At 42.3% G+C, this 18,538-nt stretch overlaps 1 protein-coding gene across 4 annotated transcripts in view; it reads left to right on the top strand.

Annotated features, from left to right (window-relative positions):
• The first annotated feature begins 16,171 nt into the window (after nucleotides 1-16,171).
• ZDHHC14 (zDHHC palmitoyltransferase 14) overlaps nucleotides 16,172-18,538 on the top strand; it is a 94,177-nt gene continuing 91,810 nt past the window's right edge. For all 4 annotated transcript variants that reach the window (XM_083858444.1, XM_083858442.1, XM_083858443.1 and 1 more), the window contains exon 1: nucleotides 16,172-17,732. In XM_083858444.1, the coding sequence (XP_083714570.1) occupies nucleotides 17,482-17,732 (251 nt within the window). In that variant the 5' untranslated portion in view covers nucleotides 16,172-17,481. The remainder of the gene's footprint in view (nucleotides 17,733-18,538) is intronic.

Below are 18,538 nucleotides of genomic sequence, written 5' to 3'. Positions count from 1 at the left end.
GCATGACTTTGTGGTAACACAAACAGGTTCCCACAAGGACAGTCAGATCAGACTGCCTGGAGAGATTGTACAGTTTCCTTTCAAGGAAGATTTAAAGAGAAAAAAGCCATGAGTGAGCTGCTCTGAGCACACAGCTTGACCCTGCTTTGGGAAGGAGGTTGCACCAAGACCTGGATGTCTGGTTTGCCTCCTCCATGAATATGTTCATGGGCAAGGGTAACTTTAAGCTTGGCTCTGATGTAAAACCCCACACCATGGTGGCTGCAGGGTGGGAGGGGTGTGCTGCTGGCACGCACCTCTGGGCAGCAGAGGGTACCTCAGAAGCTGCTGTGCAGCCCGTGCCTGTGGGAATGCTGCTGTGCCCACCCCATGCCACTGGCCATGCTCATGTGGCCAGTGACACCAGTGTGGGGACCCTCAACAGTGGCATGTGCTGCAGAGGAAGGAATTGGATTGGCATTTCATTTATTGTGGGGAGGTGGCCGCTATAAACTTGCCTTGTGTATGCTAGTAGTATGTCACCTGCTGAGAAAGCCAGCTGTAAAATTAATTGTCAAATATATGAGATGTATATTTTTCCTAATTGGCTTCAGTGCAATTATATCCAAAGGCCCTTTTTGCAGTCATTCACAGAGCCTAATTGCTATAGTTAAATATTACAATCTAAAAAGGCCTGGAAGGAGAGCTGATATTAGGCCAGGTTCCTGGTGAATTATAATTATCACTTTGTGTAGATGGGTGGAAAATATTTTTTATTAAATTAGTCTTGTTACATAAATTAATATTGTGTTCTGGATAAAGCACTTCTGATTTCACATCTAAAATATTTTTAAGAGCACCAGAATTTCACTTGGCAGATCAAATTGTCTTTTAAAATTACTTTTCAGTAGCATCTTATCATAGGTTTCTGCATTGAAGATGTTTTGCAATGACAGAATGATTCAAGGGTTGGACAGCAAATAAAGTAAAATGCAATAAAATTAAACTATGCAACTAGCATAATTTCCTAGCTCTATGAGCATGGGGGATTCACAGTCTGAATGACAGGAATTCATAGCTTGACTGTCACACATTTTCTTCCTGTATTAATTTCATCTCCGTCTGAGGGTGTTTGCGAGACATGAACCACCAATCTAATACTCTGAAAACAGGAAAGCTCATTAGCAGCTCTAGGGAAGGGAGTGAGATGGGTGAGGAAGGTGCAGGTCATTAAAGGTTTAAAAGTAAAGGAAGTGTGAAAGTTTTATGAAGGATTACTCCACACGCAATCTGTTTGTGCTTTGTAAAAACCCAAAGATTTTTGTATAGCTCACATTCCTTCCTCATTAATGAGACCTGCAGTGAATAAAGTAAACAGGCAAATGGAAAGGTGTCAGCTGAAGGTGTCAGGCTGCATTTCAAGGGGTGGAATATAGACAGTCACTCCCAGATGAGCGGCAGCTTCATGGCCTAGTGCATGCAGCCAACACGTCAGGTGTTGAATGCAGCCCTTTCCAACAGGCCTCATCAGACATTCCATTTAAGTTTCCAGAGCAACTGGAGTCTGTGACTCCAACAGGATATTTTTCAAGAGCATAAAGTGGGAGATGGATGGCCACTTTCTGGCAGAAGATCATGGGAATATTGTGTCAAGACACTCTGTGCGTATGGAAGACTGTTCTGAAATTTTCTGCATGCATGTCCTCCTGTATATGCAGTACATTACAGCTTACCATATATATATCAAAATTTGGCACTTCTGTATCTCCCTAAACATTGCATTAATCCATCTGTCTGTCACCATGGTAACAAGGCTCCCTATTGATGACTGAAGAAGAGCCAAACCATTAAAACTAAATGTACACTGTAAAAAAAAAAAAAAATCAGTAAGTTCACTTGGAATAGCACTACAGAGACACAAATAGTCAAAAATAGGCTTACTAATATTTTTTATGCATTATTTTTATAGATTATGTATATTATGGATCTGAAATAAAGCCTGTTATTAAAATGGTCTTTAAATCTGGTCTTTGCTTCTTCATATCTATTTTTATATAATCTGCTGAACTCAATATTAAAAATTGTGCATTTTTTCAGAAATTTGCATGTTCCATAGTCATTCGTCCCAGAGGATGGAAAGATGATATTAATATCTTAAAAACACCACATACAAAGCAGATTAGAAATACCATTGAATATTTTACTGCACTTTTTCTTCCTCTCTCTTTCTCTCTTGCTTCCATACTTGTAACTTTGCCAAAAAAAAATCAGTAAAGTACACACATCCATTAAAGGATCAATGTCTAACTGAGCACTGTGAGTTAGTTGGACATGAGATTTTTTTGAGAATCACTACGTGTGGAAACTCTGACATGAATTACTGGACTTCATAAATCATTCTTGGACAATGAATTTCCATCTTTTATTACACTGGCGCCATGCATGCTATTAATGGTAGACTTGAGTCTATAATTCTATTAGACTTTAAAGAGGACTTTGATTTTAGAGCCAAAATAGAACTTAAAGCTAACTTCTCATCTCTTTCTGTGTTCATTGGACAGTGCTTTTGGTTCTCTAGAAATGAGAGAACTAGAGAAAGAAATGGGAATACCGCATTTAAGAACACATTGTCACATTCACTGAACTGAAAGCATGAGTATTCTTGCTTATGTCAGGATTGATACCTGGTTTAAACTATGACTCTGATCTTATAGTAAACCCATGAGTCAGGAGGTAGCCCACAAAAGCGCTTTATCAGCCCCATAAAAAGTTGACAGGTTGGAAGGTCAGATGGGGTCATTGCTCTGTCAGTGCATGGGGATATGGAGTTTGTACACGTGCACATAGGTTGCCTGAATGTATATCACACAGATTTTATTAAATCTAATGTCCCAATGGGCAAACACGAATGGTTTGCCCTGTTACAGGGTATATGAGCCCCTGGAGGACATGAGTGATCAATTGAACCTGGAAGATCAGCTTGGTAGAACCAGGAGGCACAGATGTCACTAAGCAGCCTAGAGTTTCTGATTAACATCTGACATTTAAAATGCTTTCAGCTCAGAAGAAGCCACAGAAACTTAGAGGTGTGGAGGAAAGCTACCTTGCTCCCTCCTTTCTTTCCTCCCTCTTCTGGTGGGTGAAGAATTGTGATCCCTTGAACTGATAGAAAAGGGAATCCCTGTCCGATATGAAGCAGAAAAGAAAGTAGCAACTGACGAGAGTCTTCCTAGTTTCATCTATATATAAAAGTATAATTCTGAACTTTATAAACACCAGGCTTGTTACATGTATTGCTCCAGGTGGACAGACATGACAAAATGATCTGACAGCAAATGCTTTTGGATGGCATAAAAGTGGAACTTGGCCATGCAGATGATGGGCCCCTGTGATGTATGTTGTAATGTAATTTTTCTTCATTCCAAGCAGTACATCACTACCATTGGATCCAGAAGGCCTTCCAAAACAGTGGTGGCTACAAGCCCAATTTCTCAGTGTTCTTCCAGTGAGCCAACCTGTCTCAGATTTTTAGGAGATCTTTGTAGGTCAATACAATTTATTTTGCTTTCCCAAATGTTAGAATGACAATGTCGTATGTTCCACTGAAAGAATTAATTTTAAATAGTTTATTATGTAAAGAATAATACATAGCAATAGCATTCCTAAGGATGGAAGGAACTTTGCTTTTTTACTTACAAAATTATAAATTGTAGCAACCTTTTAATCAAAGCTCAAAAGAGTGTGTTAAGGTTCAAAATTCAAAAGCCTTACCATTAAAAATTACTATTCCCATTCTAATTATTACTGAAAAAAGAGTATGCTCTCTCAAAGAGAGCATTTTCAAAAAGAGTGTTCTTATTTTCATGGTTTTTAGAAACCACAACATGTCTCTTTGATTTGATTTTTATTACATTTTGCAAGATCTGGACAACATCTTTTGTCACTCCAGTGAACTCCTTCCTCTCTTGAAGGAAATGTGAAAATTTCCTTTTCTTCAAAAAAGGAAATTGTATGCCATTGTAATTAAAACTCGGTTTGAATCCTCACCTAGCATGAGAGAGTTATTTCCCCCAAAACTGTATTTCTGTCTTCAAGCTGTGCAGTAGTTATGTCCTCTCTACTCCCGGTGTAAGAAATTTGAGTGTCTATAGAGGACGTGCTTCTGCACTGCTGGTGGCTTTGGCTGCTAGTCATAAACGATGGAGCCTTTCTTCAAAACGTGCTTTGGCACCTTCCCCTTCTAACAGCAACTTTCACTCTGTTAAAACCTTATCCAGGGAGGAGCCACAGGGGTTCTGTCAGCCCATCAAGCAACAGAACAGCAGCTTCCAGCCTGAGCATTCCTTACCTATGGTGTTTCAAATCCAGTGTTCCTTTTCTGAAGTGGTCTCTGCATAGCAACACTAGATGGAGACTTAACACATAAGTACTTGGGTTTATTTAATTCAAGGAGGTTAATTACGATGAACTCTTCTACTTGTGAGACGTACTTAGATCTACATGTATTGTACAACATGTTTTTATTTAAAGTTTTATGCTTGCCCTCCATTTTGAGTGAGGTGTTTGGAGGCAGGTGTTTTCTTCATTCATCTCAGATCCATGGCTGGCCTCCTGGAAAGGGATAGCAGGGAATGTAGGCTGCCTCTGTCTGGCAGGGATATGGAGCAGGAACAAAGCAGTGAGATACAGCTGATCTGCCCAAAAGAGTTTGGGTTTTGTTTTTGTGTAAGCCCTTCAAGATACAGGTCTGATCACTGACCTTCAAAAAAGAGCATTTTAACTCCCCAGAGGCAGGGGAGGATCTAATCTTACAAAGTGTAAGAAGATGGAGAGCTGAATCCTTCAGGTAGGTTGGTGGAGAGAAGAGATAAGCTGATAGTTTTCATGAGTTTGTAAGGAGGTGGGAAAAGGAAGAAGTGGGAGGGTTGGTTTGGTGTTTTTTTTTGTTTTTGTTTTTTTTTTTTTTTTTTGGTCTTTTTTTTTTTTTTTTTTTTTTTTGGGTTTTTTTTTTTTTTTTTTTTTTTTTTTTTTTGTTTTTTTTTGTTTTTTTTTTTTGCAACTTGCGTTTGTCTTCTTGAGGAGGTGCAGAGGAAAGAAAGAAATTAGTACCTTTTTTTTCCAGATATGAATGAAAAGAACAATTATGCCCTGTAACACTGGTTGGAATGAACCTTCATTAAAGTAATGCCTTTCTTGCCCTACAGGCACAGGTGGTGCATGTGCGGCTATGTTGTTGCCAATACATATTTGCTGACCATCCCAGGGCTCAGAATTGCCTAGAGGCAGCAGCACTGCTGAGATAGATAGAGACAGACTGAAAGATGTAATTTTACCAGGCTATTCCATATTGAAGGGTTCACCAAACCCTGCATACAGAGAAGGTGTGGGATGTATCCAGTCATAGGGATTCTCACAGAACTTGGAAAATTGACATTCCATGAATCCTGGCAGTCAATGTGGTCAACAAGCTGAGTGCACAACCCCTCACAACACAGTACGTGTGCAGCTTGGCTGGGTACAAACACTTCATCCAAGGTAAAAACCCAGCAATGCCTGAAATAAACACAAGTTCTCCAGCTTTGCAGAAGCTGAGGTTCTGCAGTGGGGGAGAGAGTGCCAGATACCTACTATGGAAGAGTACAGAGTTGACAATGACTGATATTTTTTCTCTTCAGTGTAGTTGTAAGAACTGCATAAACACATCCTGTAGGAATGTGAATCCTGTCTTTTGTTCCCAGCAATGGAGGAGTCCACACTGGGCAAAGAGCTATCAATATTTTCAGTGTTGCTGAAGATTATGTAGGGATATAAGCTGTGGAGAATTGCTTTGAAGATCTTTACTGAAAGCAGACCCACCTTGGATTTGCTGAAGCTCATCTGTACTAGATGATGTACTATACTCCTGAATATGCATGGCTGCCCAGAATGCCAGTTTGTGCTGAATGGCAGGTGCTAACTCTGAGACAGGCATCTGGCATGCAGAGAGCTTTGGATTATCTGCTGCTAGTTCCAAATACAGGCCATAACATGGTGCCACAGGGAATGTTACTCTTCAAGATGCAAAACCTCATAAATTATGAAGTTATTGAAAAAAATGTATTATATGTAAGTCTAAAAGTTCTTGCAAGGTATTGAGATTTGATATCTAGAGTTGGCTTATCTGGCTCAGGCAGGCTTAGGAGAGGCCTGAGATGCTGTCATGATTTCTTGAGCTGTTTCACAAGGAACAGGTAGAGTGGCAGCCAGCAAGCAAAGCAAAATAACAGGAGGTGGGGTGTGTTTGTAGTGTAGGCTGCACAAAGGTGATGGATGTGTGCTAGGCTCATTCTGAGCAACGTGTTGTGGTAAGGGACTGTGGTTAGAGCAGACAATTGCTGAGCATTGTGCATAATGCATGACAGGCAAGGCTGTGGCATGCAGATATAAACAGCGTGGGATGGATTTTGCACTAAAATATGCTCTGTGAATGTGAAGAAAGGATGGAGCCAGTCCGCTAGGAAAGCCCTAGCTTTGACCTCTGTGCCAAAAGCTAGTCTGCGCCAGATGGCTTGGATGCAGAGAATCACAAAAAAAAAAAAAAAAAAAAAAAAAAAAAAAAAAAAAAAAAAAAAAAAAAAAAAAGGGAAGTTAAATTGGGTTCTCATAAATCCCCATGAGCTGTCCCTTCGTGCCGCCGGCAATTTGCTTTTTCTTAGAATTCCTCTGTGGAAGAAATCTTCCTAATTGCAGTTATCTTCAGAAGTGGAAAAAAAGTGCAAGTTTTCACAGATTATTTCCCTTCACAAGGTGTTCCTTCTGAGTACAGTGTCCTTAAAAATCCACCTGCAGTTCCTCTCTGTTGATGTCCTCTGTCCCTAGTCCTCAGCTCTGAGTAGCCACCTGAAGATTCAGCCATCAACTTTACCAAGTATTCACTATCTCTGAGGCATCAAGGTTGATGCTGTTTGCATGAAGGAATCACACACCTCATGGAAGACTTCCTTCTTCTATATGAAACCTCACTTAATAAATTTTTGCATATAAATATTTATGTTTGTATCTCAAAGTTATTTTTTTCCTGTTTTATTCCCTCTGGTATTCTGTATCTACACTCCCCTTAATCAAATAAAACATACCAATTCAGAATGCCTCCAAGACTAATCTTTGCATATTATTTATTGCATGAATAATTTTCTTTAGAATTCTGAATAGTTTTCCTCGATTTGCTGGTTACAGTTTTATTGGTTTAAAATGTGATTATACTTCAGACTGCCATTTGATCATCAGAATTAATTTATATGAATGCTAATAGATTAGCACTAGAGTTAGGTTAAACTAACTGAAAAACCAGATTTATAAACTCATTCTCCTATTATGGTGTAAAACGCATATATTCTAAAGTATTTACAATCATTCTCAGAACCTCAGCCAAAACATTCTCTTGACCATACAAATAATCCCATAGCTTTTCTTATAAGCAGTTCTTGAGTTTTTTAAGAATAATTATTGGTTAAAATAAGGTAACCAGTAATAAATCTTACAGGAACAAATAGAAATAGATATAGTGACACCCACATGGACATATTTGAAGAAGACAAACTTCTGAGAACACTTAAAAGTGAGCCATTATGTTGATTTCAATATGGAATATGCATTAATTAAGTGAAAATCAGATTTCCATCAGAAGATGTTGTACTAGTAGCAGAAGTAATTGCTAAAACTCTGCTTCCATAAACACATACCTAGTTGGGCACACACTTCTGAGCAAAGTCCATCCATTTAAGTGTTCACAGAAATATAAGAATGATCACTATAGTAAATACATGAACAAAAATAGCAGAAAAAAAGATTTTGTTTTATGCCTTTGACCACATTTGTGTATGATCAGTATCACATTTCTGTTGATTGTCAGACTTCCTTTCTCTATTGCAGTGTTGTCAGCCATATGATTCATGAGTCATATCTAGTCTTTTGTATACAGAGCTCATTGAATATTCAGATTCCACAGAGTATAAATTACCAAGTAACTGAAATAATTTATTTAATTTTTTTAATCCTGTTTGCTGGGGGGGAAGGGAAGGAACCCAGGCTTTCCAAATTTTAAATTAATTCAATCACTGCAGTGCTGCACCCCTGAGCAGCAGTCCTGGCTTATTGTCCTGAAAACAATAGCTCTGAGAGGAGTAAAATGACCTGTTCTCCTTAATTCTTTTTACTCACTGTTTTATGTTAGGAAGGTGGGAAAGAGGGGTTGGTATGAAACCCAAGGCCAACATTGCTGTTTGCTGAGATAAAGTATATGCAGTGAGGGAGGGCAGGTCTAGAATAGACACAAAACCAAGTGGAAGGCAGAGAAAGAAAAGAAAGGCTCAAGAGAAAAGCAATGATGTAATACTAAATCTTCCCCGTTAATGCTGAATGTGACAATGGAGAGATTTTCAAAAGCAGCTCCATTTTGAGATGGCCTAGTTAAGTGTTTAATGATGCAGGTAGCCCCACTCTGGGATTCATAGAAGTCTCTAATTGCCTGATTCCTCCTGGAAAACTTTTATGTATTTTGTGTTAATCCATATATGCACACATGATGGATGTGTTCCACTGACAGCAATGGATGGTTCTTCTGTAAGTGCTCAAAATGTGTAGTCCAAAACAGTGAAACAGCCCACAACTATATTATGAAGGCTTTTCTCAAAATGAGTGTCATGCTCCCACATAAGCTGGAAGGAGTCACTTTCTTGCACTCCACAGCAAAGCAGAAGTTCCTACTTTCCCACAGTACTGTGAGTGGGTGTTTACTGAGGCAGCAGAGAAAAGAAGGAAGAGGCATGAGAAAATATGCACAGAGGGGGGCAAAAAAGGTTGTATATGAGATAAACCCGAACATATTTGCAATTGCTGTTTTGTCAACCAGAAGTACAGTTCCTCCTATAGCCTCAAGCAGGATACAGGAGGGAAAAAGAAAACCCTCAAGCAGGAAAAAGGAGGGGGAAAGGGATATTTTTTTAAACAGGAAATACTAGTTGAAGAACATTATGAAAACATTTTTACTACGTTAATTGGTTAATTAAAATAATTGTAGCTGACAGCATCCCTTTAATTGCATGACCCTTTGTAAGTGTGTATTATATTGTTCTTTGTTTTGTTTCCTATGGAACAGACTTAGGCAATTGTTTAAAGTGTCAGTTGGACTTCACAGAGAATAAGCTGAAACTTGCTCAGCTGAATGGGAGAGTAGAGGCTTCAAGTTTAACTATATTTTTCAAAAGTTTCTAGAAAATCAATAACAGAAAGAAAAATTGATGCCAACACTTTTTAAAGTACTTGGGCGTGATGTACTACCTCCCTGGGCAAGTCACGATGAGCTGGCTTATCTAACAGCCCATCACTATGGCATTTGGGATTCCAAGGTCCTGCTCTCCCTTCCTTTTCTGTCTTTAAGCTGCTTCTTGTGTCCTCTCATATTTTGCCAGCTCTTGCACCCTATGGAATGCCTCCATGAGTCCATCTGGTTGAGCCTGAAGTTCAGTGGCAGCCTAGACCAATCTGACTGCTGTCTACAGTCCTACTCTCTGCCCCTTTACTTCATATATATTCAAGTTTATATAATAGATATTTTTTAAAGAAGAAAGCTCTTTCACTTCCCTTTCCCTGGGCATTCTGTTCCTGCCCCTCCCTTGTTGCAGTCCTTTGTCATGCTTTGTCATGTCCTTTGCCAAGTCATTTCAGCATGTTAAAGTAGCAGAAAATTAACTTGCAGAAAAAGATAAAATTGAATAGTTGGGTTTGTTGTTTTTTTTCTGCTGATATCCTTGTACCAAGACAGCTCTGCAAAACATCCAATAAGCTGTGGTAAGACTGCAAGGGAGAGGGTGGAAGGATCTGAGGAGAGGACAGAGCAACAGCCACCCTTCACTGCTGGTTCAGGTGCAAGGAAGTGTGGAGTGAGAGAGGCCTTCCTGCCTTGGTGCTGGTGAGCTGTGAGCTCTGCTCAGCGCTTGCCCATCTTTTGTCACTTCACTTTTGGTCCTGTGGTGGCAGCCAGCTGGCCCCTGGTCAGCCTGTGGGCGGCCTCCCAGTAGCCACAGAGTGTGGTGCTGGCATCACATTGGGAGCGTCATGCGGATCATGAGGCACAGAGAGGTGGCTGTGATGGGGAGAGGAAATCCAGCTTGCTTCATCCACTGCCCACACTGACACTTGTCTTTATATTAACTGTGCAGAACACAAAGAATAAGACCTGGCTCAGCAGTAGGGAGTTGAAAACAGGCAGGAAACACCCAGGAACTCAAAAGGTAAAGAGTACAGATAGGTATGACCCATCTTCATTTGTTTATTTCTCTGAAGTGCTACGTTTATTTTCTGTACATATTCCTAAAAAAATATATATATTTTAAAGAGGAAGCCCATTGAAGAAAAACAACTGGTTGGATGAAGTGGGATTAGGATATGAGAAATTTCTGTATAGCACCGACTTATTAAATGATGCTGTTCTGCACCTACAAGGCTCTTCATGGGGAAGCAAAAAACAAACTGTAATTCACTCCATTCTTTGTGCAGTGTACTCTACTAACACATGATGGATGACTAAGGAGAATTATTTCCTGGCTCCAATGAGGGAACTTTTGATGTGACTGGTAACACTGGAAAATGTGGGGGTTTTCCTCACGTAACTGTACTTTCTTGGCCCTTTCTTTTGGCTGGCTGATGTTCTGTGTCAGCTTCGCAGAGAAAGATTTTTTTTCCCTTCAGTCAATTTAGAGCAAGACAAAATGTTCAATATGCTTAATGCTGATACCTTCATACAATGCTCCTCTTTTTCAGTTGAAACTGTAAGATTTGGAGGCAGTCTACCTGCATCTTTGGAAACAGTCACTGATCAGGGAAGCATGGCCAATTCCAAAAACTTCTGGATTTAAATTGCATTTTAAGGAGAATTCTCATTTTATTCTGCTGGAATAAATTAAAATATCCATTGATTCTGATTTCTATGCAAAGCAATGAAGTTGTATAGTAGAAGGCCAAAGTCAGAAGCTGAAAAACCACCAAAATATTCCAGACTTTATATGATTAGGCAATTTCAGATTTTTAACTTAGAAACAACTGTGTTTCTAATGCTTCAAAACAGGAGGAAAAAAAAAAGCCACCTGATCAAGAGATATGGTTTCAACATGAAGTGGATAAATGTAAATACAAATTTGATTCTGGTCTCCAGAACTTGCCATGAAAAGGTTCATCTTGCCTTCTAAACTGCAAAGAGGAGTAATATACCTTACACTTTGGTAGAAGGCTGTACAATAAATGACATCTTGGTCTTTCAAAAGGAAGACTTAAGAGATACTTAACAACTTTTTGCCCATTTTTAAGTTGAAGTTAAAAAACCTATTTTTTTTTATTCTTTAGAAAGATTTTGATGTGCATTCTTACTCTCTGTTCCTGCCAACTCCTATGAAATGTAATATTTCTAGTTTGCACAAAACCTTTTTCAAGGAAATTAAGTATTTTCACAACATCAATAGTTGGTAAGATTCTCAAATGATGGCAGGGAGAGATAATTTCTGAAAAATAGCACAGAAAAAGAAGAGAAATATTTGGTCAGATAAACAGGTATATTGTAGAAAACTCTTAGGATTATTTGCTCTTAACATTGTAAACTGGCATGTATGATGTACTGCAGCATTCAGCAAGCATGGAATGTGCAAGACATTGTCAGTGTCTTGCATGGCAATGGTATTACCACTACTTTGTTTGAATTTTTTTCATTTATTTTTCAAAATTAATTGTGAAAGGTGTCTAAAATGTGCCTAGAAAACATGTCCACAGCAGTGCCTAACTTATTTCCATCTGTAAGAATAGCAGGACTTCCATTTCAATATTTGATACTTCAAGTATTTTAGATATTTGTTTATATAATCCCCCTTTTTTTGATTAGCAAAAAGCAATTGGCAATGTCAGATATATAGTGTACAGAGACCTTATGTCCAAAATGCTGCAGTTTCCTAGTTTGTGTTTATTTAACCGCTTAAATACTTTTCCTGATACTGCTTCCAACACATTCAAGCAGATTCTGCCATGAAGCATGGTAACAGATATTCTATACATGTAAGGTATGATGTGTCATCAGAGCAAATTAGCTTACCTGTTGTTTCAAGACTTGCCCTTGTGACACGTCCACACTGCAGATAGGGTAAGAGATGGGAATTTTCAGCAGCAACAGCTTCTTCATTCATTGCTAACAGAAAGATAGTTCGTTTTGGTTTCTTTCAAGCTAGGTAACATCGATGCATCATATTCATCTTTAGCATGAGATCAACCTGAGTCACAACTAAGAAATCAGAAGAGTACATACTGCAACACAGGAACCTACAAAGTTTTATGAAAGGAGAATATTTGTCCTACCTACTGTAAGATTTTGACTACTTAGTGCCTCAAACTAATTTTCATTAATGTGAATAAACAATAAATACTTTGAGGAATAATGTTGAATCGTGAAATATTACTATATTTAGTGCTTTTTGTATGGGAGTTTTCAAATTGTTTTGAAAAAAACTTCAGAGGTATTGATATAAAAGATATGATTAATACTTTAAATTCCAGTGCAATACTAGTACAGATTAGGGACTAAAATAGGCTATTGTGAAAAGTAAAATGTGTAGGATTGGATGATCCTGGTAGAATCAAAATAGATTCACTATTGAAAATACAAATGTGTTTGTTCTCTGAGTTTGACTTTTAGAATCATTTGTCCCAGCACTTCTCAAATTCCTTTATGTATTTCTCTCAGTTCATACACCTGAGGTTCGCTTCTCAACTACAGTGTCTTAAAACCCGAGGAAAGACAGTGGCATGAGACAGCAGCTTGAATGAGGTATTGGTATTGTTTACAAGTGTTTAGCTTTTGAAGAGTGCTTCTGAAATTAGTCTGAGTGCTACCTGTGAAGATAAGCCAACAATGACTGTTTTGCAGAAACCATTTGCTCTATTTGTGAATGTCTAAAATATTCCGTAATCTCAGGAGAGAACAGTGCCATTTGACATGATACAGTCATTAATATTGTCAAAGCACTGACGACAGAGCTCCAGCAATATGCTAATAGAAACCTGAGGAAGACTAAAAATGCTTGTCAGTGAACCAAAAAAATCTGTCAGCAGCCTTCTGAATACATAGGTGCTGAATTCATTAACAAAGAAAGAAAAGTTATTAGCTGTTTATAAAGACCATTTCAAAGAATAAAAAAATGCTGTGATATCTAAGTTATGAGATTGCAGACAAACTGTTGACAACAGGCACTACAAGAGGAGGAGGAGATGGGAAGGAATAATGTGGCAGCATCTATTACACGTGTGGAAAAAGGATGCCAATGCATTTTCATGAGAGATGATATCAGAAACTATTTTTACATCCTGCTGCAAAAGGATGCAGCACTTCTTTACACCTTGCAGAGGGGGACACCCCCCCATATTTTTCCCATGTGTCATGCTAAAATTATTTCTGTGTATCAATAAAATGGATTGTAGAATCACCAGGAGAGTGTCTACCAGGCTACTCTGTGTAATTCGGTTACCAAAGTGATTCATTTCCTCCAAGGAAGGGGAAGTTATCCAGTGCTGCTCAGACTGTTCCACCATCCCTTTGTTATCAGGCACTGTTTATGGATAAAGAATTAGCTTATTGTATTAAAGGGATAAATATTCCATTTCAAAATTCAAAATGAAATTATGAAAACAGAAAACACATTGCCTGAGAACTCAGCTGCATCCTTACATGTTTTGCTGTCTCTCCTAGGACAACATTCAGCCATGAGAGATGCAGGCAATTGTAATCAAATTTTTTTTCCCAACTTTTTACGAAAGTTTGCTCAGTTTGCTTTCAGCTTTTCTGAACTGTATTGATTCCTACTGCGTGTCCCAAACTAGTCCATTCTCTATAGCTTACACAGCTGTACTAGTAAATTGCAAAACTGCAAAAGAAGAATCAAAATGATTCTTTGTTAGCATTGATTTATGCCTGCTTACCCATTGCAGATCATAAAATTATAGAATCATTTAGTTTGGAAAAGACCTTTAAGATCATTGAGTTTAACTGTAAACCTGACACTGCCAAATCAACCATGTCCCAGAGCACCATAACTACAGTCTTAAATACCTCCAGGGGTGGTTATTCTATCACTTCCCTGGGCAGCCTGTTCCAATGCTTGACTATAATTCTAGTGTAGAAATTTTTCCTAATATCCAATCTAAACCTTCCCTGGCACAACCTGAGGCCATTTACTTTTGTCCTGTTGTTTGTTATTTAGGAAAAGAGGCAGACCCCACCTGGCTACAACCTCCTTTCAGGTAGAGAGCAGTGAACCCCTTTTCTCCAGGCTAAACAATTCCTGCTCCTTCAATCGCTTGTCATAAGGTGCTCCAGACCCATCACCAGCTTCATAGCTCTTCTTTGGATGCATATGGAGAAGGTATTAGGCAGAAACAACAGCAAGCAGCTTTGAGAATGGTTCTGCCTTAACTGTGGGAAGCCTCCCTGGGCTTTCTGCAAGCACCCCTGCCACCAGAGAAGGGCTTGGTGCAGGATGGCATTTATAGGAAAGCTTTCCCTTCATGGCTCATACCTTTCTGGGATGTGCAGTCAGGACACAGTGAAGATCTGTACAAATACATCGGCATTGGTAGACAAACCCTGTACTTCCAGCAATATGCCCACGGGAAAAGAAGGTCAATGGCCATCCTGGCCTATATCAGGAACAGTGTGTCCAGCAGGAGCGGGGAGGTCGTTCTTCCCCTGTACTTGGCACTGGTGAGGCCACACCTTGAGTATTGTGTCCAGTTCTGGGCCCCTCAGTTTAGGAAGGATGCTTTGATTCAGGAGCGTGTCTGGAGAAGGGCAATGAGGCTGAACACAAGTCCTAAGAGTAGTGGCTGAGGGAGCTAGAGTTATTTAGCCTGGAAACAGGAGGGGTGACCTTATCACTCTCTACAACAACCTGAAAAGAGGTTCTAGCCAGGTGGAGGTTGGTCCCTCAGGCAACCAACAACAGGACACGAGGACAGTCTTAAGCTGCCCCAAGGAAGTTTAGGTTGGACATTTAAAGGAAGTTCTTTACAGAAAGGGTGATTGAACATTGGAATGGACTGCCCACGGAGATGGTGGAGTCACCATCCCTAGAAGTGTTTTCAAGGCAAGACCTAGCTGACTCTGATTCCAGCAGCACCATGGAGCATGTGGATGCCGCCGGTGGGGCAGTGAAGCACTGGCACGCAGGAGAAGCAGGCCCAGCCCCGCACTGGCCCAGCCCCGCTGCGGTGGAGCACTTGGGGCAGGTGGGACAGAACCACCCCAAGTTACACCGGGTGACCCGGAACGGCGCGTGGCTCCCACGGGACGATCAGGGCTCCAGCGCCGTCCTTCCGGCCTGACTGACAGACAAACCCGGAGGCAGTCCGCCGCCGCGGAGGAGGGCACGTAGGGCTGCCCCGGGAAAGCGGCGCCGTGCCTAGCGGGACGGACACGGGGCACGGCCGGGCCGGGCCGGGCCGGGCAAAGTCTCCGCCCCCCGAAAGCCGCTGGGGCAGCCCGGCCCGGCCCGGCCCCGCCCCGCCAGCACGGCTCGCAAGGCATGCTGGGGCTTGTAGTCCCGCGCGACGCCGTTCCGCCTCCGGCTGCAAAACTACAACTGAGCGAAACTACAACTCCCGGCGGGCGGAGGGGCGTGTCCCGAGCGCCGTGTCCGAGACCGCACGGGGCGGGGACGAGTCCTGCTCGGTCGGGCCGCGCGGGTGGGGCTTCTCCGTGCCCGTCTGGGCTGGCGGGACTCGCTCGGCCCGGCAGCGGGAGCAGGAGCGGGGCAGGACGCGGCCGCCGCCCGGGGCTGGCGGCACACACCGCTCGCCGTGCAGCGGAGCGCGGGTCGGGGGAGGCAGCGGGAGCGGGGCTCCAGCGCGGACAGCCGCTGCTCGGCTCGCTGCCCTGCGCTTCCAGCCCGGCCGGCGGGCGGCTGCCTGCGGGGAGATGGCGATGGAGAGGAGTTAGTGCAGTCACCGCGCTCCAGTGGCCGGGGACAGGGCCGGGCCGGGCTGGCCGGTACAGGGAACCCGCTGCCCTGTGTCCCAGAGGCGGCTGAGTGAGCGGCCGGCCGGCCGGGGGCGGCGGAGGGGGCGCGCCTGTGTGGTCCCGGCCCCTCCCGCGGGCGGGCGGCCGGCGCTGCGGTGTTACCGCCTCCCCTGAACATGAAGAGCTGGTGGCAGCTGCTGCTTCGGGGTCTGCCTGCCGGGGGGAAGGCTGGATAGAGGCTCGTAGAGAAGGGCGAAGAGAAAGTCGCCGCTCTCCGGTTGGCGAAGGGGGAAGCCGGGCGTCTTTTCTCACCTCGCTGCGGGGCCCGAGCACAGCGCAGCCAGGGAAGGCGGCGGGGAGTCGCTCCCGGGGAGGGGGCGGGATGCGGGGGGAGAGCCGGCCCCGCGGCGGGCCGGGGGCGAGAGGCTGCGGCGGGGCGGGCTGCGGGCGGCGCTGAGCCGGCGGCCAGGGCCAGCATGGTGCGGGGAGGGAGCGGTCCTGGCACAGATCTAGCGGCGCCGGAGCCTCCCCGTGCCCTGCCTGCCTCCCACCCTCCTTCCCGCGGGGCCCAGGCGCCGGGGAGCATGAGGCGGCGGCGGGGACCTGTTGTGTAGGAGAGGCGCGGGCGGGGAGCATGAGGGGGACGCGCTCCCCAGGCGCTGGTGTCTGTCCGGCCGTGCCCAGGGCTGCCCCGGGCTGGGCACAGCCCCTTCCTCCGGAGTGCTGACAGCGAGCCCGGGGCGGCTTCCCGCCGGACTGCGGCTTCGGGAAGAGGAGAGCCTCAAGTGTTCTTCGGAAGCTGGAGTTGCAGCCTGGTTCCTTACTTGCCTTTTTTTTCTCTTTTTTTTTTTTTTTTTTTTTCCTCCCCTCCCCCTTAATGGTTTGTTTCGCGTGTCTCTCTCTCTCGAGGGAACGTCTTAGGAATGGTCATTTTTAGCAGTGGAATCTGCTGCGTAAAGGAGGATTATAACAAATCTCTATGAATGATAGACTCGATTGCTAAACCTTGCCTCGACCAACCTTCTGACCCTCGGAGAAAACTCTCAGGGTGTGCGTGGGAAGGAAAAAAGCTTCCCATTTGAAAATAAACTTGATAAAAAAAGACTTGATTTTTATTTTTTTTGAGAGAGAGCCTAGCTGATTTGTAATGACTTTTTTTTTTTTTTTTCCTTTTTGTCCTGTTTTGTGATAAGTTGTTTTTAAAAGGATTGTCCTACGTGGTTGTTTTGTAACTGGTGGAGAAAGGAAGGATCCCTCTCAAGCCTTTCTGATATGACAGCTTTGGTTTCTGAAGAGTTAAGTGGTGTTTGCATGATACACCTATTGCTAGTCTGGTAGCAGAGTTTTCATCGTTTTATTTGCTTTTTTAAATAACTGGGGCTGGTGGAGAGGGCTCTCCTGGCCAGAAGAATATTTGCACATATATATTTGTATATATTTTTGGTGGGGTTCTCCCCACATTTTACTCTTTCTTGATGACTCCTGGCGGTGGTAGTGGGCCCATGAAAGACTGTGAATACAGTCAGATCAGCACACACAGCTCTTCGTCTCCCATGGAGTCTCCCCATAAGAAAAAGAAATCAGTTCCCAAAAGAAAATGGGAGGTTTTTCCTGGAAGAAACAAATTCTTCTGCAATGGGAGGATCATGATGGCACGGCAGACTGGAGTCTTCTACCTGACCCTTGTTCTCATCTTGGTCACCAGTGGACTCTTCTTTGCATTTGAGTAAGTGACTTTAAAGTCTTCATATATTTCTTCTCCTCCTCTAGTTATTTATTTTCTGGCTGAAAGCAAAATTAACATTTTTATTTAGGAGAGAATGCTGACTGAATTCCACTAATGTTGGTTTACATAATTGAAAATACAATCTGATAAGATGCTGAAGGGATGCACAGTACAGTTGGGGTTATATTTTGTGGAAAGCTAATGAGAATTAAGGTTAAAGTTGTTTTTATGCCACAGGTTTCCAGGAGGAAAGAGGAATGTAAAACAGCAGGTTTGGGATGACCAGGAAATGATGAAGCTCCTTGTCTGTCAATTACTCTGAGAATCAAAACTGGCCCATGCAAAAATACTCATCCTTTGTCACAGAACTGAATGCAAGAAAAGCAATATTTTTCAATAGTTTATGAATCAGGCTTTTTTTTTTTTTTTTTTCTCGACATCATTTTAATAGCTTGTAGATGAGAATTTGAAGTGAAGAGAAAAAAAATTAAGAACTGTACAATTTTGCATGTACCTAGCTTTCCACCACTAGGTAACAGCATTACTTTCTTTTTGTGATAACTTGTATATGAGTTTAGTCTTAGTTTAAGCTACATTTGCCTTAGAAGTTTGGACTGTATTTTTTTTTTTAAGTAAGTTTCTGGCATCCTTCTAGGACCTTTTTCTCTGTAGCCCCAAAGTCCTTTTCATCTGTATAAAGTGAACACACAGTGACAGCAAATCAAATATACTGATTTTTGCTCTTATATTGTTGTAGTCAACTTAGAAGTAGGCAATAAAGAAGTAGGTACTTGGTGTAAGCAATA

The sequence above is a fragment of the Zosterops lateralis genome (genome assembly GCF_965231275.1).
Source record: "Zosterops lateralis genome assembly, chromosome: 3".
Classification (NCBI taxonomy): Eukaryota; Metazoa; Chordata; class Aves; order Passeriformes; family Zosteropidae; genus Zosterops; species Zosterops lateralis.
This window is presented reverse-complemented; position numbering and strand designations above follow the sequence as displayed.